Raw genomic sequence first — 23,701 nt, forward strand, 5'->3', positions numbered from 1 at the left:
CTGATGCATTAAGGGAGATAGGCATTGTTACCGAAGCCAAGTTCAACTCATTGACCATGAACCTGCTCTGCCACAGATTCCGAGTCGGAACGGTCCCTGAGTCGATTGGAAGCAGTGACTGCACACTCCTTTGAAGAGGAAGGGGAACACTTGAGCAGTAGAAAACCCAGAATGTCTGAAGGAAAAGATTGCGGTGGGGGAGATGCTCTCTCCAATGGCATCAAAAAACACAGGTAGGCGAGCCTTTAACAGTTATCATTGCTGACTTCTTATTATCAAGTCCATTTGAGTTCTTAAAAGTATGCCTTCTTTTTGTTTACCCCCCTCTGTGTTGGATATTTATATTGCAGTGCCACCTCAAAGAAACAATGTAGTTTAAATATTTGTCCATTTGAGAGGAGAACATCATCTGTAATTGTAGGAACAAAGCACAGAACTTGGTCTTAGCAGCATGGTTTTAGAGGAACATAAATCTTTTAGTTGGCCGTTTAGAAAGGTTGTTCAGAACTCCCTATTGAAATTGATGCTGGGTTCCTTTTTTCATCATACATCTTTTATGACTTTGCCTCCCAATGCTATTTTAGTTTCTAGTCATTCGATCTTCCTGTTGGTTTTATTAAGAATGGATGGTAATATTGCCTGCCTGTTGACTCAATTTAGTTACATTTTAACAAAGACTTTCATTAAGACCCAGGGTTTGTTGAACGTATCTATTCTATACTGTCTCAAAACATTAGTATCTTTTTATTCCCTTGATTTAGTCCTAGAGATTGTCCCAAATTAATGAGACGTAACAGACACTCAGGTTCTCCAGTTTCAGCACGAGTGTGCAGACACAGTGGCATGTGTGCATGCTGGTATTCATAGAGAAGATGTTTATTAAATAGCAGTAAAGGATGTAGCCTGTTGTCATTGTAAAAAGCACTTTTTGGGGGTAAGAAATTATTAACAGTTTCTATAAGATAGTATTTTTGTTTAATATTTGTAGGTTGTGTAACTTTATCCCATTTTCTGCATCATGACTTGGGCCACAATTGGTCTCAATTGTTCTACTGGAAAAAATACACATATCACTTCTGATTTATGTGTATTTGCACCTTGTTAACAAACTGTCTCACTTTGTACTTATTTTGACAAGATCAGGGAGTTTTAGGTAACAAACTAGATAAAAGCAGAGTTTTCTTTTGTTCAATAACAGGCCTATCCTCTGAGCATGGTTCCTGATGGTTGTCTTTTGATGTCGTTTACCATTGCAAATTACATGGCTAGCAGGTGTCTTCCTGATTTCCTTTGCAGTTACAGTCAGCTCCTTTGGGGGTCCAGGGCTAAGTTTTGAGCAGGTCATGAAATGTCTAACAGGAAACCTGGCAGGTCTGTCGGTCTCTAAAGAGAAGATAGCCTTTAACTATTTAAACACACAGCGTGACAGTGCAGTGAGAACACAGGTGAAATCTTTGGCATGTTCAAAGAAGCATGCAAATGTCGATATTATTGTAAAATATCAGAAAGAGCGCTGTGCTTAGATGCTGTCATATCCTATGGCTGGAGGGGTATTTCGCTGCTTTTTAGGGCCTGCTAGCCCTTTTGTATGTGTGCTATAATAACAGTAGTTATTTTACATTTGACAAAAATGTATTACTCCATACTCATATTCTGTGTTCTATCTTTAGTCAAACTCAGAATGGTACAGATGTGTACAGATAGTACAGACAGTTAAGATGAAATTGTTCAAAAAATGAAATCAGAACAGGTCACTAAGAAATGCAACTCAATAGTGACCTAGTCAGAAAAGTTAAACTGGTGAACATTCTTCAGTTATTTAAAGGAAAAGAGGTGATTTTAGGAAATGTCAGCAGTCAAATATTTGGAAAACATAATTTCTTATTTTAAAAGGTAGTGATTATAGGATTATTTTTTAAAGCCTAGTTTTTTTTGGTTCATAAAGTTCTCCAACCAAATAAACAGCACATGCCACACACAGTGTAAAAGTTTCATTTTAGAACAGGAAAATAGGGGGTTTTCAGTGTTGGCGAATCCGTCTTGCCTGTGCAATAAACTCTATTCCCTTTCTCCTCAAAGGTGGTGATTTGCTTTGCTCTGAGAACCTCTGCTCCTGTTCTCCTTTCCCACCCCATTGTCATAGGATGACATCACGGGGTACAGTTTGAAAACCTCTGACCGAAAAAGTAACATAAGCTGTACGGCACACTATGTCATAGTAATATAAAATAAGGCACGCCGCACTAATTGCATTTATTTCTATGACAATAAAAGTATAGATAGCCATCCCATGTGATAATTACCAACAAAATGATTTTTCTGTTAACTAAGTAGGTAACTTAAGTCATCTCTTAAGTACGAGTTTGGGCTAAATAAACTGAGTTCTCATCTCACTCTAAAAATCTTGTGATTGCAAACTGAAATCTTGAAAAATGGTTTTTCTACCATAGTGAAGTTGTAGAGAACTCCTGCCATGTCTCAGTTTGCGTAAGCCTAGGGGAAAGTAGTTTGTTTTTAGTTACTCAGAATTAAAAGATATGCTGGGTGCTCTCCCAGCCAGTGACCTTTACCAGAGAGTTGTACATGTCACTGGGCTTTTAGGTTAGTTCTAGAGATATATCAACAGAAAGAATTCGGGTTTTAGTCAAGACCTAGAACCAAAAATACTGTACAGCTAGAGAATATACAAAATAAATGCTCCACTTCGATGCCTCTCCCCCCCAGTACATTGAGTTGCTTTGTGGAAAATTAGCCTACACCATGCTGTGGTCAGGTTTATATTTACAGGGCTTCTCGTCATCTTGGCTGTGTTCCACAGGATCAGTTCTCACTCTTGGACCTAATTTATTAAATTTATTGTGAGCTCTAATCCTCTAACTTGTTAGCATTTGGCCCAAGTTGTTATATTTGCTAAAGATCTCAATATTTATATCATCCTGTCACTGGATAGGGTGTAAAAGATACTAATATAGAACAGATCAGTCAGAATTTGAAATGTTGGATTCATGTTATTCAATAAATGTTATTCAAATGTTATTCACTGTATTATAGCACTAACAGATTTAAGAAGAAAGCCATGTGATTGTCCTAATAGATAAAGAAAAACATTCAATAAGATTAAGCAGTCATTTATGATTAATAAATATTTTAGCAAACCACAAATGGAAGAGAACCTCTTTAATCTGATTAAAATCACCACAAATAAATTGCTTAGAAATGAGATATCAGAAGCAGTTCTTGTAATATCAGGAATGGGTCAAGGATGCTTGCTGTCATCTTTTCGACTCAGCATTATCTATAGGCTATCACCAGAGACAGTGCACCCACAAAAGTTAGAAATAAATAAAATATAACCATAAGTATTCATAAATTATTAGTATGAGTAAGAAGGTTTGGCAAGGTTTCTTTTATACAAAATCAGCTCATTACATTTCTGTGCACCATCAACAGACAGAAACTACATTAAAATGGGGGAGGGGATATTTGGAATTATGAAAAAGTCACCAAGGAATAAATCTTAGCAAAAAACGTATTATAATAAAACTTACAGAAAAACATAAAACTTACTGAGAAGGAAATTCATTGTCATAAGGATGTTTTTGTCAAATTGCTCTTAGACTCATTGTAATTTTAATTAAATCTCAGTGTCCTTTTCCTGGAGGCAGATTGAGTGCAGAATGGGGAAAAGCTCCAAAGGCCACTCATACAGGGAAACCTGGGGCATGTAGCTGAGCTGGCATGACAGGGAGAATGGACTGTTAGGTAAATGGTTCTGGGGTAGCCACTTAATACGGAAAACAATAAAAGGAAATGGATTCCTATTTCATATACACAAATATAAATTCTAGAAGAATCAAATACTTAAATGTGAACAGGCAAAACAAACTTTAGAAGAAAATGTAAAGCATCTTTGCAATTTTGGAATGTGGAAGGACTTCTTGCAACAGAAATATGATAAAGACTAAGTTTTTATCTGACGCTAGTTAACCTACTTGTACTGGATATATTTACTTGAATAAAAGCCTATTCTTCAGTAAATGTGGCTGAGAATCTCCAAGGTTTATTTTGCTGAAATGGTAGGATGATAGATGAGGACTCCGCATGATTGCTCAGTTTACCCTTTATTTATCCCTCACGACTGCTTCAGAATTGAATTACTAGGTAGCCAAGTAACAGCTGTCTTGGGTGTGTGAAGAATTCATACAAGGAACATACTGACAAGTTAAAGCCAAACAAAGAGATTGAAAATATAAATGAAGGCAATACTTTCCTAAGACTATATTGAGAAAAAGCTGTTAATGGTAATGACAATTATTCATCTAATTTCCATGGAGATATGGGACAATTCTGGTTGTGGACTTAATTAGGTCAGGGCACAGGCTTCGTAACATGTCATCCCACGCAGACGTCCTCTGGTGCCCTGACGCCCATGTCTGTCTGGAAATACATGGAATAACTTTTTTAAAAATAAGTTTTTATTGACTTTTAGAGAGAGGAAGGAAGAGAGAGAGGGAGAAAGAAACATCCACGTGAAAGAGAAACATCGATCGGTTGCCTCTAGCACGTGCCCCGACTGGGGATCACACCTGGGTATGTGCCCTGCCCGGGGATCGAACCCGCCCTCTTCTGGTGCACTGGACGACTCTCCAACCAGCTGAGCCACACCGGCCCTGGCATAACTTTTGTTGTCATGTTGTAGGGGTCTTAAGCAGGAGTCCAGATGCATCTCTGATTGTCAAAGGACCCAGGAGTGGGAGAAAGCAAGAGTCCTGCCGGAATGAGCCAGAGTGATGGTAGGCCTGTGGGCTGGAGGGAACAGTGCGGTCTCACCCTCCTCCCTGCCCTAGAGTACGTATTTGCTCTGGAGAGTGAAGGGCTGTTATTTATTTATTTTTTTATTGTTACTAGAAGCTCACACAGCTTTATTGCGGGGCTTACTTCTTTAATAGGCTGGAGAGAGAGAACAGCAGCAGAGATGGAGGAGCAGTAGAGAGAGGAGGTGCTGGATACGGTAGGGGATGTGGAGGTCGGGTGAGGCCTGGCTGTGGTGTAGGCATGCTGGGGGCAGCCCCCAAACTGTAGATGTCTGTCAGCGGGCAGCGGAGATTGGACGCCTGGAGCAGGTCGCCAGGTTGGCTGGCAGTAGCCGAAGCAGAGGAGTAAAGGCCAGCAGGCCACTCGGCTTACAGGAGACATCCTCGCTCCTACAAGAACACACTTGGAGACACCTCGACCAGTAGGAGGGAGCACCAGCTTGGCAGGCGTGAGCCAGACATCGGCAAAAAAGGGTTCAAATGCGAAAACCTTATTTAGGACTAACAAGCTGGCGGGCTGTGGAGGTCCCAGGGTTGGGGTCTGTCAGGAAGGAAAGAGGCAGTGTTGCCCGGGCGGGTTGCTCGGGCGGGTGAGCACTGTCCGGTGCACCAAAAGGTTGCAGGTGTGATTCCCGGTCAGGGCACATACCCTGGTTGCGGGTGTGATTCCCGGTGGGTCAGGGCTTGTGTGTGGGGGGCTGCCGATCCATGTTTCTCTCAAACATCGATCTCTCTCTCTCCTCCTTCCCCCCTCTGTCTCTGTCTCTCAAAAAGCAATAAAAACATATCCTTGAGTGAGGATTTAAGGGGGGAAAAGCAGTATGAGTCTAGGTTCATGATAATTACTTCCACAAAACCAGGTTGACTTGTGGAAGTTATTGCCAGTATTTAAGGAAAACCATTATACATCTTCCCATGGAATTCACCTCTTCCTGCCCAGTTTAGAAAGTAGATAGTTACATGACATCATGAGAATTCAAGCAATATCCAAACTGAATTATTCTACAGGTTCCTTCCACAAATAAATGGCAAAAACAAAATGGGGAAGAGGAGAGGAAATCTACAGATTAAAACAGATTTAACATGCACATGAACCAAATGCAATGTGTGGACCTTTATTCTTTCCAAAGAAGGGGCTGAGGCTCAGAGAGCCCAGAGGCCCAGCTCCTGCCCTTGACCCCTAAAACACCTCTTTGGGCTTGGGGCTCTGGAAAAACACAAATTCACTCCAGTTCTAGCATTCTGTAAACAAATGACAGTGAGATAACACTCATCTGGCTCTAAGGACTCATCCTGATCTAGTCTAGATCAGTGACTTTTGTGGGCAAATGATAGCAATTTTCTAGGTCATCCATAACCTGTAAAGCTATACTTGAGAGAACAAAATGACTAATACCTAACGAATTTATATTGTTTGCCTAGAGAATAAGGAAAAATAAAGAACATATTTTAGGCATATAATCTCATTTTTAAAACTTTATTATGGACATTTTCAAGCATACAAAGAGAGTAATGCAGTGGACTCTTCATTCCCGTCATTCATCCTCAGCATTATCAGGCACTCAGTTTTGTTTCATCTACAGACCTTTCACCTCTCCCACTCACCCATAAAATTATATCAAATCTAAGATATATTGTTTCATCTGTAATTACTTCAGTATGTAGCTGTAAACCTTTGGGACTATTTTTTAAAACTGCAGTATCATTATCAGACCTAAAAAAATAGTGTCTTAATTATCATCACATATTTAGTTAGTATTCAGATTCCTCTGATTATTTCATAAATGTCACTTAGTAAAGAATCTAAAATGTCATTTAATAAAAAAATTTAGAAGGTCTACATATTGCATTTGGTTCATGTGCATCTTAAATCTGTTTTGATCTGTAGATTTCCTCTCCTCTTCCCCATTTTGTTTTTGACATTTATTTGTGGAAGGAACCTGTAGAATAATTCAGTTTGGATATTGCTTGTTGAATTCTCATGATGTCATGTAACATATTCTTTCTCTCCAAATTTCTGTAAACTGATGGTTTTATATATATATAGGCTCAACCAGATTTAGGTTTGAATTGTTTGGCACAAAATATTTCATAGGTACACATACCTATGTGTCTTATTACATCCACTGAAGGCATATTCTGACTGGTTTTTCTTCGTTTTGTGATGTGTGTCTGATCCTGGGTCCAGGCATTGTCAGTCTAACACATCCATGGACAAAGTTGCCCAGCAGCCTTGAGCCTAATGATTTTAGCAGCCATTGTTGATCAGTGTCTGCATCAGGGTGGGGAACCTTTTTTCTGCCAAGGGTCATTTGGATATTTATAACATCATTCATGGGCCATATAAAATTATCAACTTAAAAACTAGCCTGCTATATTTGGTCGAATATTTAATTAACTCACCCCTAATGTGATGGCTGGAACTGCTTCCCTTTGGTGAGGCCTTGGCAGGGGCAGACCAAATGATTTTGTGGGCCGGACTTGGCTACAAAATGGTCATAATACATTTCTGTCATTCCTTCCACTTTTATTAGCTAGTTTTCTTCCATAAAGAAAAACTTCCCATTATCTCTTTTCAGGATGTATGAACACATGGATTGGATTGTTTATCTATTGTTAGTTAACTTTTTCCCATCTTGGATCAGAGGCCTTCTGTGTTGTCTTTGGTGTTCTTTTGTCACGACCCCAGTTTTTTGTTTTATTATTTTTTAGGTATAATTTGCATATAGTAATCGAGTTGTCTTTGATAGCTGCTTTGCTTTCTGATACAAAAGGATGTTTCAGCCTTATCTGGTATGTTTCCTGCCCCAGACCTAGAGTCCTAGAGTCAGCTGTTTCTCTAAAGAGCCACATTTCATTTTAGTGGGAAATATTAAATATAACAGTCTGAGTGTCGTAAGAATATTCAGTACTACGGGGTTGGCCATGGTTTTCAGTCCTTTTCATTGGAGAGAAATGCCCCCCCCTTAAAGGAAAAATGCTTCATGAGTTTATATCAGTATATTTCCAGTTAAATTTTGGATAATAGGGTTTTCCCCATTTGCTTTCGAGTTTTAGGAATTGCCTTTTGACTTAATTTTTATATTTATGTAAGATATTTACATGATTTCAAAGTAAAAAGTACAAATACAAGGTATATGTTGAAAAATCTAGTATCCATTCTTGTCTCCTCAACATTGTTTCCCTCCAATCCCTAAAGGTAACCATTTCTATAATCTTTCCAATTATTTTGTTTTTAATGTAAGCAATACATAAATATATTAATATTCCCTTTATTCTTATAAAAGGCAGTATACAACTTTGAATTTTTTCCACTTAATATATGCTAATTCTAATTCATCTGTTTGTGCATTTAAGATCTATCTGTATTTCTTTTTCTGTGAATTGCTCGTATTCTGCGCCTATTTTTCTGTGGGAATTTTGAACTTACCAATTCTCAAGTGCTCTATGATATCATTAGGAGAACTAGCTTTTTGTGTGTGATATGGGTGGAAAATATTTTTCCAGGTTTGTCAAAAGGAAAGATAATTCTTAGAATTTCTAATCCTTACCACACAGTGAGAAATATATTTACTAAGTAGCTTTAATAAGTAACACTATTAAGTAGAGAATTCTGTTTTTGTTTCTTGATATTTTGCACACCTATGTATATGCTCGTTGAAAAAAAATATAGGTGAGCTAGAAAAGTGTAGTTATTAAGAGCTACCTGGGTTCATAGCCCAAGACTACCACTTTCCAGGCCTTAAACAAGTTATAATTTCTTTGAAACTCAACTTCTTCATCTGTGAAATGGGTATAATATTTGGACCTACCTGTTGGCTTGTTATGATAATTAAATGAGATAATGTGTGCAAAGTGCTCAAAGTGGTTTTAGCTAATTAAATGTCAGGTGCTGTTAGTTAAAAATGATGATAAACCCTAAGCAAAAGTGGGTAAATGGAATTGTTGTCTGTCTTTCTTTTATGAGAAAATGTCTGAATGGGTTTTAAAGGTTTATATTGTCCTCTGACACCAAGATGTGGGAAAGAGGAAGCTGAAGTGAAAGTGTTGATCTTTGAATAATGTTGTTTTCCTTTGGTAAATGCGAAATAAGGAAAATTGTCCCACATTTAATGTCTCCTATGGTTGATTTCCACTACGGTTAAATGAAAACATGGCTTTTTTTTCTTCTTCTATTGAAAATGCCAAGGTGTGGCTGGCCTCCACAAAGCTGGTTGTAAACTTGCATTGTTAGAAGTGTAAACAAGAGGTGACTAGAGGCTCGAAGCCCTGTTACTCATTCCTGGGTCCCTTGATAGTTCTCTCTCCATACAGAGGTCTCATTACTTCTCCTTTTGATCCCTGGGCTTTTTTAATCTCTTAGGTAAATATCCAATTTCTATTTCAAGTTTGCTTTATGTACACTTATAATCCTCAGAAGGTCAAAAGAAAAAAGTTCAATATTTTAAAAAATGTATATTTTTGCTTGGCACCTTGCTTTATTTGAAGAGGCACCCTCCCCCTCCACACATATAAACACAAGGCTTTGAGCGCTAGGAAATACCTTTCAGCCTGACTTAGTCTTTTAGTGGTCTGCCTCATTCTATTTACTCCTCCCATTCCTTAATTGCAATAATTCATAGGTTGAGTATCTTGACTTCTGATGACATACGGGATTTGGTCTTTAAAAACACACGGCAGTGTCTCTTTCCTGCTGGAGTTGTGCCAATTTAAAGGGGACTCAGACTTCTTCATTATTGTTTGCTTTGCTTGTTAGCTCAGGAGGAAATTTTCCTCTTTCAGAAAACACCATATATAATAAGCATTCATAAGGTAAATAAATTAGGGAAGTGATTATTTTAAAAACATAGAGGTCCTTTAAAGATTTGTCTTGTGCCTTTAAAATCTTCAGAAAAAAAATTTGTTTATGCACAACTCTTCAAAAACACATTTATTGCATAAAATGTGATATCTCCTAATCATGGGATATGGCCTAATCATGGGATATCACATCCTAAAAACGTGGTATCTCAATCATGGGGTTGAGTCAGCTGGTATAGCACCGTGTTGAGTCAGGACTTGAGACCTTAGTGTGAACTTCCATTTTGCCATAGTAAGGATTCTCAGCCAGTCCCTTGCTAATGTGGCAGTGACTCACATAAATTACACACCCTGGTTCTCAGCCAGGAAGCACTGTCACTGCATCTGACAAGTGCAGAAAACATAAATGACTATAACCAGGGCTGATACTGTTATGCTGTGTGGTGAGACATTGATCCAAGCCGGTAATGTGATTTGTGGAGAGCAGGGCACAGCCAGCTTTAGGGAGAGGTGAGAAAAGTAGCATAATGCCTACCAGTGCGAAAGTAAAACAGTGCGTTTTCCGGGCTGTCAAGAGAGCACAGTCGGGGCCGTTAACAGTTCTCAGCAGAACAGGTTTCTGGGGGTGAACTAAGTAGATAGTTCACGGTATGGTTTTACTTTTGTGCTCTGGTGTGTTGAGTTTTTTAGTACCTTAAACATATTGTCAAGAATTGTAGTAGGTGAGAGCAAACCACGATCATGAGATGACTGAGAACCATCAGCTTAATGTGCTTTCTCTTCTGGGTTTGGTTTCAACTGTATGACTTCGTATAGCTCTAGAGCTTTGGGAACATTTAATCTCTCCACGCTTCAGCTGCTGCTTCTCGAAAATGGACAACACCCCACAAAAACAGTCCAGTAGCAAGGTGGCTAGAACCTAGGTCTGACTGGTTTCTAAAGCTGCTGTCTTCTGCCTGTACTTGTTAACTTCAGGGCCAGAGCTATTTACAATATTGTGCATAATGTAATGACTAAAACATTTGGATTGTATTTGATTCTCAAAATATCTGAGTTATAGGTAGGCTAGGTATTATTATGTCCTCAGTTTTACAGATGAAGAAAATGAAGTGCAGAAAGTTTGACTTTTCCCCACATCACTTAGCCAATAAGTGATAGGACCTTCATTCAAACCAGGTGTTTTTTTTTTTTTTTTTACTCTAGAGCTTCTATTCTTTTCTTAAAATTTACAACCTTTACAGATGTTTAGAATAACAACGATTTACACACCTAGACAAAAGGCTTCATGTTCTAAATTTAAGACAATTTGTCCCAGCCTTTAATTAATGCAGTTTTGTTTGTTTTTTTAATGTGATAATTTATAGAGAATTAACATATATAGTCCCAAAGCATTTGTTAAGCACCCATCTGCTATTGATTGGCTCAATGGTGGGCACTATTACAAATTCAAGTGGACATGGAACTTGTTCTCTGGGCCGTGAGCACATTGCAAGTTCCACTTATTTTAAACAGGTCTGGGATAAAAACTTGTTCAACTTAAACAATCCTAGAAAAATGATTTTCTCTTCCTATAACCTGCATTATCTACCAACCTTCTACCAAAGCCGCGTACTCCAAAGGATGCGGGAACAATGAAAGTGGTCAAGTTTTCATGGAACTTGTTTCTCCTCAGTAGTGATGCATTCTCTTATTAGTGAAAACCAAGCTTTGTGTCTGTTTCCTGCAGGGTATGATTGATATAACCTGTCTTGTCAGAAAGAACAAGAATCTCTCAGGCGGCCAGGTGCACCGGTGGATCTGATTGTGTTTTAGGACACTGTACTCTCTCTTAGCAGGAGAAACCTTCCTAGGAAAGAGGAAGAATGCTCTCCTTTGCAGCGCAGATATTCCACTGTGCTCAGCGGCAATCAGAAGGGAAACTAACATATATGTCAGATAACACCCTGGAGGTATTGTGTGTCACAGAGCAGGAAGGAACCAGAAATTCAACTCTTTCTAGAAATTCTATCCCTCTGATGGTAAGCAGTCAAAAAACGTCTCAGATCATTTAAAAAGGAAGTGAAACCAGGCAGTCGAACTAGCTAAAGCAGATCACAAACAGTTACATTCCTTCTAAAAAAGTAGGCGTGATTTAAAAGGAAAAAAGCCTAAAAAGTTCAGAGCCACAGAAATGGCGGAGTGAAAGAGGCAGAGAATTGCAGAAGGACACTGCTTTTGTTCAGGCCATCTCTGCTTCTCTTTCTGTATTCTCTTATTGTTAACTGTTTCTTGCGTAGTTCCCAAACTCTTGTTTCAGGGATCTGAAGTCCTTGTCTGTGATGGTCCAAGAAACACAGCCTGCTAAACACAATTTTGCTCCAGAGTTGCATTCAGGGATCACCTGTTGCCGTCAAGCACCCACATCTCCCCTAGGGTCTCACCAGTACCTTGCACTGCCCACCACCAGACTCCTAATCCAGCTGGAGCACATTCAAGTTCAAGATGGGACATGTCTTAGTACAGAGTCCAGGAGATTTCTGTTATCGTCAGGAATGACTTTCCCCTCCCCCTCCACAAAATTTTTAGTAATGAAAGTCTAAGATCCCGTCTGGAATGCAGGGAGGGATTAGTGGAACGTTCGAGCTCACCATGGTGGTGCCTCTCCGCCCCTTAGTGTCCACAGGCAAGAGGCTTAGGTGAGCCTTCTGTGGGGCAGGAGGACGACAGCCGGCACCGATCTGTGCCGCACACGCCAGGCATTTCGTCGGTGCTCTCTGTCATTGGGACCCTGCCATGACCTGCACTCCTCACTTCAATTACTTCACGTCTGTTCCGGCACCCATTGCGTGAAATCTTAGTAATTTTTCTAGAGAGAAGAGTGAGCAGAGAATATGCACCTTGTCCTTAGGTTAAGGTCTGTCTGGCTGTGTCCTGCCTTTCTCCTGCCTTTCTCCCAACTGTGCTGAACACCATGAAAATAGGCCTGAAGTGAGGGGATCCAGGTGCCCAAAGGGATAACTTCTTTCTAAACGGAAGGATTGGTTCACAGGGGTGCTCTCATCAGTCCATTTTGGCTTGGAAATGTGATGGCTCTGTAGGCTTTCCTGTGACCCTAGTAATTGTGATAAACTTACAGGAGTAAGAAGTAAATTTACTGTGTTACTGAAGGTGGACAATGAATTATAAATATTAGAAAGTCAGTACAAAAATGAATTTCAAATTTTGAATATACAATTTTAACTTACTAAAAATCAAAAGAAGTAAAACCTTTTGTAAAACAAGAATAATCACCTATGTAGAGCCAGATATATTAAGTGATAATCATAGACTTCATAATTTCAAAGATCAAAAATGAAAAATCTCAAATTATAAAAATACATAGCAAAATCAAATAGTAATAGCAAATAATTATATAAATTATCACAGTAAGCTTAGAATAGGAAACCAGGTTATCGGATGTTTATAAGATGCACAGTAACTAAAAAAAGCATATGACCAGACTTAGAGATCTTATCTTAGACTTGTACTGGCCTGCTACCAAGACTCGAGGCTCATTTTAGTTGAAGACATCTAGGAGCAGGTTAAATTCCCAGCTGTCCACTAACCCCATCACCTTCATGTCTGACTCACCCTAAGTTACAGTGCTGATTTACTAGGCTTCAGAATGGCATTCTAGGTATGCGGACAGCACTTGAGACTCATATATATAAATTCAAACCTGGAAGTGGGTAGAGGAAGGTACATTACAATATCAGTCATGCAAGAAAAGACTTGCAAGTGATACATATGGCCTCTTTTAAAGACCTGCCCAAGATTGCTTCTGTTGAAATGGGGAAAGATATATTTTAGGAATTTAATTGTATAGGTATATTCAGTTATTTTAATTGTGTTGATGTTAATATATATTAAAATATTTTATATGTCATGCCTTTGAAGATCTTAATTCTCCACATGTTTTACAACTATAATTTTAGTTCATATTACATGTCTGGGGAATAATAGAAATTTTAAGACTGTGGACATAAATTTTACCAACTTTGTAGGGCAAACATTATTTTCCTTGGTTATATGAGAGCATCATTTTCATAATGATAAAATCAAATTGAATCAACTTAAGCTGAAATTCTTTGAGTTTCATGGCAAAAGAAACTTGTTTTACTCCCAGATTTAAATGTTAAGATAATATGAAACATTTTACTGATTCCAAATACCTTTAAACCCATTTAGCTGGCAAGTGCCAGGTTTTTAAGTGTTAAACCAGAACCCAGAAATAACATTCTGAAACAAAGGTATGTCAGTGGTAAACATTCTTGAATGTTCTGTTGATTCAGCCTCCTGTGATCCTCAAAACCAGTCATAGTAGTAGTTAAAATTCAGTTATTTGTTGAATAAATGTTTGGTATGTTTTTTTATTGCCTTGTTCCAGAGTTTCCTGAAGACACACTGAGAGTAGGGGAGTGCCCTTTTTCTGACTGTCTATGCCAATGGTTCTATAAAGTGGAGCCTGTCGGCCCTTGGTGTTGGTGGGGGTCCCCAGGACCCTTTCAAGGGGAACCACAAGGTTAAAACGGTTTTCATAACATTACTAAGACATTTGCCTTTTTCATTATCATTCACTAATAAATGTACAGTGGAGTTTTCTAAGAGACTACAAGATGTGTGATAATACATGGTCCATGCAGAAGCAGCTATGAGAAGCCAGATATCTTCTGTAATCCAGACATTAAAGAGTTTACAGAAATGAAAAGCGATGCCCCTCTTTCTAAATTATTTTTGCTTTGGAAAATAGTTGTTTTTGTTTTTCATAAAAATGTTATTTGTTAACATATTGGTTTTACTGTTATTAAATTAATAAATAAAAGTTATTTTTTTAGTTTTTTTTTCCTAGCACAGTAAATAGTGACAGATATAACCCACAGTAAAAGAAAAGCAACTCTTTGGGGTCCTAAATAATTTTTAAGAGTTAAATTGATCTTAACATCAAAAAGTTTGAGAAATGCTGATGTATGCCAACAATTGGTATTATAGTTTCTTTTTTTCTTTGTTGAAGTAAAATTTGCATACAGTGAAATTCATAGATTTTAAATATGTAAGTTGATGAGTCTTGGCAAATGCACATACCCATGTACTACCTCCCCAGTCAAGTCGGAGCCCTTCCATTGCTCCAGAAAGTTCTCTCTCACTGCATTCCAGTCGCCCCCCACCCTGAGGAAGCCGCGGCTCTGGCTGCTGTCGCTGTTGGTTAGTCTCGTCTGTTCTTGAGCTGCGTTATGGACAGAATTGTACAGCTCGTACTCTTTGAGTCTGGCTGGAATCACTCAACACGGTGCTTCTGAGATTCATCCTTACGGCGTACACCAGTGTTCATTGCTTCGTTTTTCATTGTTGAGTGTTACGCCGTTGTGTGAGAATGCCGCAGTTTCTCCGTGCCCCACTGATGGACACTTGGACCTCTGGGTTGGTTCCAGTTTGGAGTTATGAGTAAAGCTGCTGTAAGTGTTCTTGTACACATATTTTATTGGCATGTTTTTTATTCTCTTTGTCATGTAGGAGGAGAATTTTTGGGTCCTAGAGAACTTTGTAAGACGTTGCTATGCTGTCTCCCAAAGTCATTGTGCCATTTCTCAGCAACGCCAGAATGTCAGTTGCTCCATGTCCTGATCAGCATTTGGCGTTTCATGGGTATGACGTGGTATCTCATGGTGGTTTTAGTTTACATTTCCTAAATGATTTTAAGCACTTCTTCATGTGTTCACTAGCCATTGTTTGTCCTTCTTTGTGAAGTGTCTGAGAGTTGGGTTGAATGTATTATTGATTTGTAGGAATTCTTTGTATATTCTGGATATAATCTTTTATCAGATATATATGTGTGTATATATATATATCATGTACATTTTTTCTTAGTCTCTCTTGCCTTTCCATTTTCTTAATAATGAACAGATGTCTTTAATATCTTTGAGAAGAAGTTTTTAATTTTAGTGAAGTTCACTTTATAATTTTTCTTTCATGCTAGGGTTTTTTTTGCGTCCTAAGAAATCTTTGCCTACCCCGAGATTTTAACCATTACCCTTGTCTTTCTCTACTATCACTGATGATATGTTAACTTCATCAGGCTCTTTTGATGAGAATAACATGACATTTTAAATTCTCAAAGTAAGCAAATAACCTTTTTGGGGATTGTTACTATGGGGAAAAAATTTATATTATAAATGCATTATGGCTTATTCAACCTAGGTCTCTAATTAATAGAAAACCAACTAGCATAGTTTATCTCATTTAGCAACATTTACAAAGTACCTGCTGTGTTCCAACTGCAGGTTCAACAGTGCTTGGAGTCTAGTGGTATCCAAATTTTAAGTAAATCAGCCACAATAGCCTTGTACGTTCTCAGGAAGTGAGTGGAGGGTGAGTAGCGGTGCTGCATTCTTCCTGGTTCTTTGTCCTAACCAGGAGGTAAAAGGCGTAGAGAGGGTGGTAAACTTCCAGAAATGGAACTTGATACTTTTCACCTGACTTTAAGAATATGTTTACCCATCAGTGGTAAGATTACTAGGCTTCTCTGCACATCACTTCCTTTTCAACCTGTTTTTATAGAATAGATTTGTAAACTATATTCCTGATGAACCATCTAAAGATTGTTTCAAGTAAGGCTATACATAATTTGTGAAAATGAAATAAGACTTTTTATTACTACAATAATTTATCATAACATTTTAAAATCTAATCTTTAATTTTATGAATATTATTTTATAGTTATTTCTAATGGCTTCCTAATTTGGAAGACTAGTTCAATTTGGGTGTTTAATTTTGATTGCACTTTTGATGTTAAATAAAGATGATTAGATTCAAGTATAAGTTATGTTCATTAGGATTATATTTAAATTGGGACTTTGGAGGGAAAGATTTGGGGGAGAGGGGAAGAAGAATTCTTTCTGGTAGTTGAGAAGAAAGGTGATAAGTATCTAATAACTGCAAATAGATATACACACATAAGTACAAAGCATAATGTAAATACGCATGTATACATTACACATTTCAGTATTATAGTTAAATAGATGTATTGCAGTATGCTTCTCTATCAAATTATTTTCTTAGATATTTAGTTCATTCTTTTGATCAGAGGTTAAAATTAAGTTGTTTTTATTTTCAAAATATGCAAATGAATATCTTGCTACTTAAAATTATGATTCCTTCAGAATATTTAATAACATAAACAGGTGTTTAATTGTGAAGTGCAAGTGAAAATGTGTGTTAAGGAATTTGGTTTTGAAATATTTTTAAAGAAAATTTGGTTATTTGTGTTCTTCAGATCATACTTGCTGTTTATCCATATCTCCCATTTTTTCCACTGGTTATTTTTTTCCTTTGTCTCATTTTAACTTAAAGAGACATTAGATAAAACCATTTATTCAAAAACATTGAGCACCTGCTACATGCAAAATATTCTGCACTGTGGGGGTTGCGGAGGAGAATAGACATAATCCCTAACCTCAGGGGGAATTACAGCCCAGCTAAGTGGCAGTTGTGTACAAAAATAGTGGAGGGAATAAAGATAGGGAAAATAAAGAGTTGTGAAATTACTGGCCAACCCTAGTGTTTTAAATATGAACATTGGCATTGTTTTTAAAATCCAGTTGCTGACAGACAGCATCTCTGAGATCCTTTCCCTAGTAGGAGCCAGAATGGAGGAGCCATTCAGAAGATATCTGGTGAAAGGAAGTACCCTCAAGTCAGTTCTAATACCATTTCATGTCAATGGAATGTGTAAAGCACAATAAAATTAAAATCTGGATTTATTAGTAGTTTCTCTTTCATCATTTCAATTAAATGAAAATTGTTATTTGGACAAAATTGTTCTGGCACTTTCTCCCAGGTCATATGACATTAAAACTACAAATACTAAGAGCTATTAAATGACAAGAAAGAAAGGGACTTTACCAAATTGGAGTCCCTACATTGTATCTTAACCACAACCTATTTAAAGAACCTTTGTTTGCCTCCTAACCAGAGGTTCTGGGGCCAGGGTCTGAAGTTTGAAAAATCACCTCAGGCCTTGCTGTTATCTGATTGTGGTGAGACCACTGGCCTAACTGTTCACCATCCTGTATAAAGCCTTACAGGTGGAATACGCAAGTGTGGAAACATTTCATTGTCTGCTTTTCCCTGGGGTAATAGAATTTGTACCTATTTCTCTGTGCAAACCTTGAAATAGTTATTGATATTGTTCAATAAATAGTTATTTTTCTAGATCATCTTCAGAAAATATAGTTAGTAATTATTCCTCCAGAAAGTAATATTGTTTTAAAATCTTTAACAACTCAGAAAAGTGAGATGGTTTTCCCCTGAAATAATTAATAACAACGTCAATATCCACTTTAAGTTGAGAGTTCCTACCTCTCAGTCCCTGAGCTGAATGTTCTTACATCACTGACAAAGTCCTATACTAAAAAGTGTATATTTTTTATATTTGACCATGTAGTATACACACATATGGGGTGTCTGTGTGTATTATTGGAATAAAATTTTCATTTACAATACCTGCCCTTACTAGATGTATGTTATTTCATTTTTTTAAAAGGCTGGTTATAGGAACTATTAAATTGAGTTTACAGACCACCGAAGAATAGGACCCAAAGTTTAAGAAACACTGCTCTGTATGCGTTGTCTCATTGCAACCTCACCGTGACTGAACGAAAGAGTATGGTCATTTTCTAAGTAGAAACACTGAGGCTTGGAATAATTAGGTAGTTACTGGAGTTAGAGAATCCCGGTTCTACCGCTCATTAAGTGTGTGACCATGGACGAGCTATTTAATGAGTGCTTTACTTACAGGATTATCTTGAGAATTAAATAAGCTGATGCATGTTAAGTGATTAACACAGGGTCTAAAATGGAGTAAACATTAAGTATTAGCTATTAGTATTCAAACACTTCATCTTGGTAGAACTCATTTAAAGTCAGCTCAGTGGTAGTGTGATGTCACAGCATTTGTAGAAAATGTTGCTTTTAAAATAACCGAACTTTTCCTGTTCTCTCTGAAGCATGCGGACCAATGATCAAGGGTCTTTTTAAAGGAGGTAGAAGCTGGAATGAAGCTAAATAAAAATGTAGACTGTTAAGATTCCTGGAAGCGTGGGTAAGAGAAATGTTGGGGAGAGTTTTGTAAGACGGAACTGGGCCGTTTCACAGGCCCCCTTGTGAAAGGCAGAGAGGTGAGAGGGCGCAAGAATCTTACACTGCAGTGTAAGTGGTCCACAACCAACAAGGACGAACACCCGAAAATGTATTTTGATATATAGTATTCTTGTCATGGAATATTATAACTCATTCATAAAGAGGATTAGTTTACCATTTGACTTGAATAAATTTCCAGGAAGTATCAAAAGTAGTAAACCATAGAGAGTGTGTATAACTGGTATTCTATCGTGGAATCTTTATTTTTTCTAATCCTCACCTGAGGATATGTTTGTTGATTTTAGAGAGAGAGGAAGGAGGTGGGGGCGGGGGGAGAGAAACAGTGATGTGAGAAACATCGACCAGTTGCCTCTATACATGCCCTGACTGGGATTGAACCTGCTACCTAGGTATGTGCCCTGATTGGGAATCGAACCCACAGCCTTTTGGTGTATGGGGTGATGCTCCAACCGAGCCAGGGCTCTGTTTTGGAATCTTAAAGGCAGAAAGCAGAAGCCCCTTTGTGAGTGTGCACAGACATGCCCTCCTTGTGACTGAGAAAATGTAGGAAAGTATAGAAAAATATCTATCAGTTTTTTAATGTGGGTTACAGTGTCCTACAGTGGTGGCAGAGGTGGGGATGTGGGGTGGAAAGCAGAACAAGAGCGGGGAGGAAAGACTATTAAAAATAAAACCAGCATGTATGATGTGCTGCTTATATAAAGTTACATGGGTATGCATGGAGACCTGTGCATAAAGACACTGGAAAGATAGATACACTTATATCTGTCAACCTGAATGGGTGTCCTTGGTATATTATTATTTAGTGAGAGAACAGTGTGACCTGTAGGGTAATATTTTAATTACAAAACGTATGCTCGTATGTGCCTGTGTAAGGAGAAAAGTGTGGAAGGCGGCGCTCCAGCTGTTCTGTTGGTATTGGAGGTTGGTTCTTTTTCTGTGGATTGTATCACTTGTTATATAATGTATTATTTTGTAATTTGAAAAGTGAACTACATCTTTTTCCCCCTTTTAATTATTTCCATGTGGTAAATGCTTGAGCTTCTTTTTGTTGTATGTTGTCCTCATTTTGATATAGAACTTGAATTTCTAAAAATTTAAGACTGAAATTACAAAACTTTAACACTTAAGAGATTTACCTTTTTCGCCTAGAGTGACTATTAGTAGAATGTCAAGGTGTTTTTATTTTGTCCATTGGGAAAATACTGAAAGATAACTGTTCCTTAAAGTTTCACATACAGATTTTGCTCATATTATGTACTGTCTTCCCAGGTAGATAGATTTGGTTTGGCAAATGATACTGCAAACAGAATCCGAAGACCAATGTAAAACTTGAAAAAAATTATCTGCAGTGTAGGTGGTGAATAAAATCTATATAATGTACAAAGAGTTCTTACAAATGGAGAAGCTCAGTCAATGGGCAGATGATGTCACCAATGACTATGAATGTTTTTATCTCAATAGTTTGTGCTTTATAAAAATAACAAGGAATTTTTAAAGTTCTTTAAAACTGATGTACAGGTAAGAAAGTGAATCCTTGTTTCCAAGAGACTAATTTTTCCGGGCATTACTTTTCTCGGTATATACCGAGCTGCCAAATAAGGTGACTTGTGCAGCTGGGTAGCTGACCCTGGAGGTTTGCCCAGGTTGTGCAGATAGGTGTGGCATGAGCGTGCACTGTGGCCCTGGTTCCCATCCCACAGATCTTTTGTATCCTCTGTGAAAAAGACCCCCGACCCAAGTATAGCTGTATTTCAGTAGAATACACCCATGTCCATACATACACAAGACCCAGAAGATCTCAGGTAGCCTCGTGAAAATTAAGAAGCAAACCTAAAAGCGTGAAACAGCTGGTAGCTAATTCCAGCCAAAGCTTAATTTTGCCTGCCTGCCTTTGATAATCTTTTCCTACCCTTTTTCAAAGGGTCTCATGAGCAAACAGTGTTGTGTTTAAGCTGGTAATGGGAGGAGCAGGAGCAGGAGCAGGAGCAGGAGCGATGTCCAGCAGGTGCACTGAGAGGGCCTGTGCAGTTCTCGGGATTTTGACAGGCTCTGTCAAGATGAGTCTCACATATGGTTTCTGCCATCTAAGAACATCTTAAAGATTTGGGGGACAGTGATCTCCTGAACTTACACAACTTTTTTTCAGCATAAGGGGGATTCTAGTACAGCCTTTGTTAGGCAAACTTCACAAATTATTTGGTTCAGTTTGGGGTCTGTCTTCAACACTGCAAGGCAGGGACTGATGGTGGGATAACACTTGGAGCCTTGCATCACATAGAAAAAACAACTGTGATGGGGCTTTTCATTAAAAATCCAGTTATTGTGTTGTGTGGATGGTCATAATGTCATCTGTATGGTTGAAAATAGAACCAGGACATATCATTCTCAGTCCCTGGTACAGGGTGTTTTTTCTCTGTGTGGAGGAAAAAAGGAAGCATAGAATTCAGGATAATGACTCTCAGATAAATTCCAAGGGAAGAGAATAATTTATCTTTAGTTTCAGCCTGAGAAGTCTGATTGCTGCTCGCCCCTGCTCTAATTCCTGCCGGGAGTGACACCTCCTTCATCCCATATCAAGAGGGGCTTCTTTTTTCTCTTGGCAAGGGTAGCAAAATGATAAAATATGGAAATGTATCCTTTTCAGTATAAATAATTTTAACCTGCTCCCTAATTTTAAACAATATATTCCCTCTGCCTCCTTAAAATAATACTGTAGAAGATTTAGCATTTTCTTGATGATTAGGTTATGGGCTGTCTGGTCTCATTGACTTTATTTTGGCTCAGGTTATTTTTTCTTTTCTTTCTTTTATTGAATGTATTGGGGTGACATTGGTCAACAAAATCATACCGGTTTCAGGTGCACAGTTCTACAGCGCATCATCTGTGCACTGTATTGCATGCTCACCGCCCCAAGCCAAGCGTCCGTCCATCACCATTTACCCCCCTTTCCCCTCTTCTACCTCCCCCACTCCCGTGCCCCCCTCACAGTCACCACACTGTTGTCCGCGTCCATGAGTTTTCTCTCTTGTGTTTTCCTCTTTTCCTCAACCCCTCACCCCTCTCACCCCCTCACCCCACCCTAGCTGTCAGCCTGCTCTCTATCTATGAGTCTGGCACTATTTTTCTTGTTAGTTCATTTTGTTCATTAGGTTCCACATGTGAGTGAAATCACATGATACTTGTCTTTCTCTGGCTTATAAATTTTATTTTTAATTACAGCTTACATTTAATATTGTATTAGGTTCAGGTGTACAGCATAGTGGTTAGACAATCATGTCCTTGGCAAAGCGAAGTACCCAGCTGGTACCATGCGGAGCTATTACAGTGTTTGGCTGTGTTCCCTGTGCCGTACTTTACATCCCCGTGACTATTTTGTAACTTCCAATTTGTACTTTTCAATCTCTTCACCTTTTTCACCCAGTCCTGCAACCATCAGTCTGTTCTCTGTGTCTTTTAGATTTCATATGTAAGTGAAATCATATGGTGTTTGTCTTTCTCTGTCTCACTAATTTCACTTAGCATAATACCCTCTAGGTCCATTCATGCTGTCTCAGATGGTAAGATTTCATTCTTTTTTATGGCTGTGTAATATTCCATTATGTGTACATAACAATTTTTTATCCACTTGTCTATTGATGGGCACTTGGGTTGCTTCATACTGTGGCTATTGTAAATAATGCTGCAATGAACATAGGAGGACATATATTTTTTTGAATTAATATTTAGGGTTTTTTTAAATATATACCCAGAAGTGGAATCAGTGGGTCATAAGGCAGTTCCATTTTTAATTTTTTGAGGAAACTCCATACTGTTTTCTACAGCAGCTGCACTAATCTGCATTCCCACCAGCAGTTGGGAACCGAGGGTTCCCTTTTCGCCACAACCTCGTCAGCACTTATTGATTTATTGATGACAGCCACTCTGACAAGTGTGAAGTGATATTTCATTGTGGTTTTAATTTGTGTTTCTCCGATTCTTGTTGACGTTAGAGTTTTCTATTTGAGCAATTGTTGCTCTTCCTTCACAATCTTAGAGGAGTTCTATTCCCTAGTTTTATTCTCTTGTTTTTAGAACTAATGACAGAAGCCCAGTATGTCAAATACTAGCCACTAGCCACCTGTGCTTTTTGAGCACTAGAAATATGGTCAGTGTGACTGAGAAACTGAATTTTTAGTCTTAATTTTAACTAGTATAAGTCTAAATTGTAAAAATGAACTAGTATAAGATATTTTTTCATTAAACATAATTCATTTTGACTCTAGAAAACATAGCTAAATTGATGTCCTCCTAAGTGTAAAATACACACTGGGTTTTGAAAATTTCATGTGGGAAAAATGTCTCAATATTTTTATATTGATTACATGTTGATGTGCTATTATTTTGGATATGTTGGATTAGTCCTAGCCGGTTTGGCTCAGGGATTAGAGTGTCGGCCCGTGGACTAAAGGGCCCCAGGTTCGATTCTGGCCAAGGGAATGTACCTCAATTACAGGCTCGATCCCTGGCCCCAGTTGGAGTGCCCCAGAGGCAACCAGTGGATGAGTCTCCCCCCCCCCCCACTCTCTCTGAAAAGCAATGGGAAAAATATCCTCAGGTGAGAATTAAAAAAAACAAAAATTACTGAGATTTATCTTGTTCCTTTTTAGTTTTTTTAAAATGTAGCCACTGAAAATTTTAAGATTATCTGTGAAGCTCTCATTGTCTTCCCATGACGGGTTTCTCAACTTCGGCACCATCAACATTTGGGCTGGGTAATTCTTTGTGTGGGTCCTGTCTGTCTTGTTCTCTGTAGGGTGTTAGCAAGATCCCTGGCCCCTGCTGATCTGATCTGGACTCTCTTCCCCCCTAGTGCAGGAATGCCTTTCTGGGTTGTGACTGAAAGAGCTCCAGCCCCTGTTTGAAACTCTTCA

General features: G+C 38.3%; 1 protein-coding gene across 8 annotated transcripts in view; it reads left to right on the forward strand.

Annotated features, from left to right (window-relative positions):
* The window catches only part of OSBPL1A (oxysterol binding protein like 1A), a 164,131-nt gene that overhangs the window by 110,420 nt on the left and 30,010 nt on the right, over nt 1-23,701 (forward strand). For all 8 annotated transcript variants that reach the window (XM_081148382.1, XM_081148383.1, XM_081148387.1 and 5 more), the window contains one exon: nt 77-233. In XM_081148382.1, the coding sequence (XP_081004508.1) occupies nt 77-233 (157 nt within the window). The remainder of the gene's footprint in view (nt 1-76; nt 234-23,701) is intronic.

The sequence above is a fragment of the Miniopterus schreibersii genome, assembly GCF_964146895.1.
Source record: "Miniopterus schreibersii genome assembly, chromosome: 10".
NCBI lineage: Eukaryota > Metazoa > Chordata > Mammalia > Chiroptera > Miniopteridae > Miniopterus > Miniopterus schreibersii.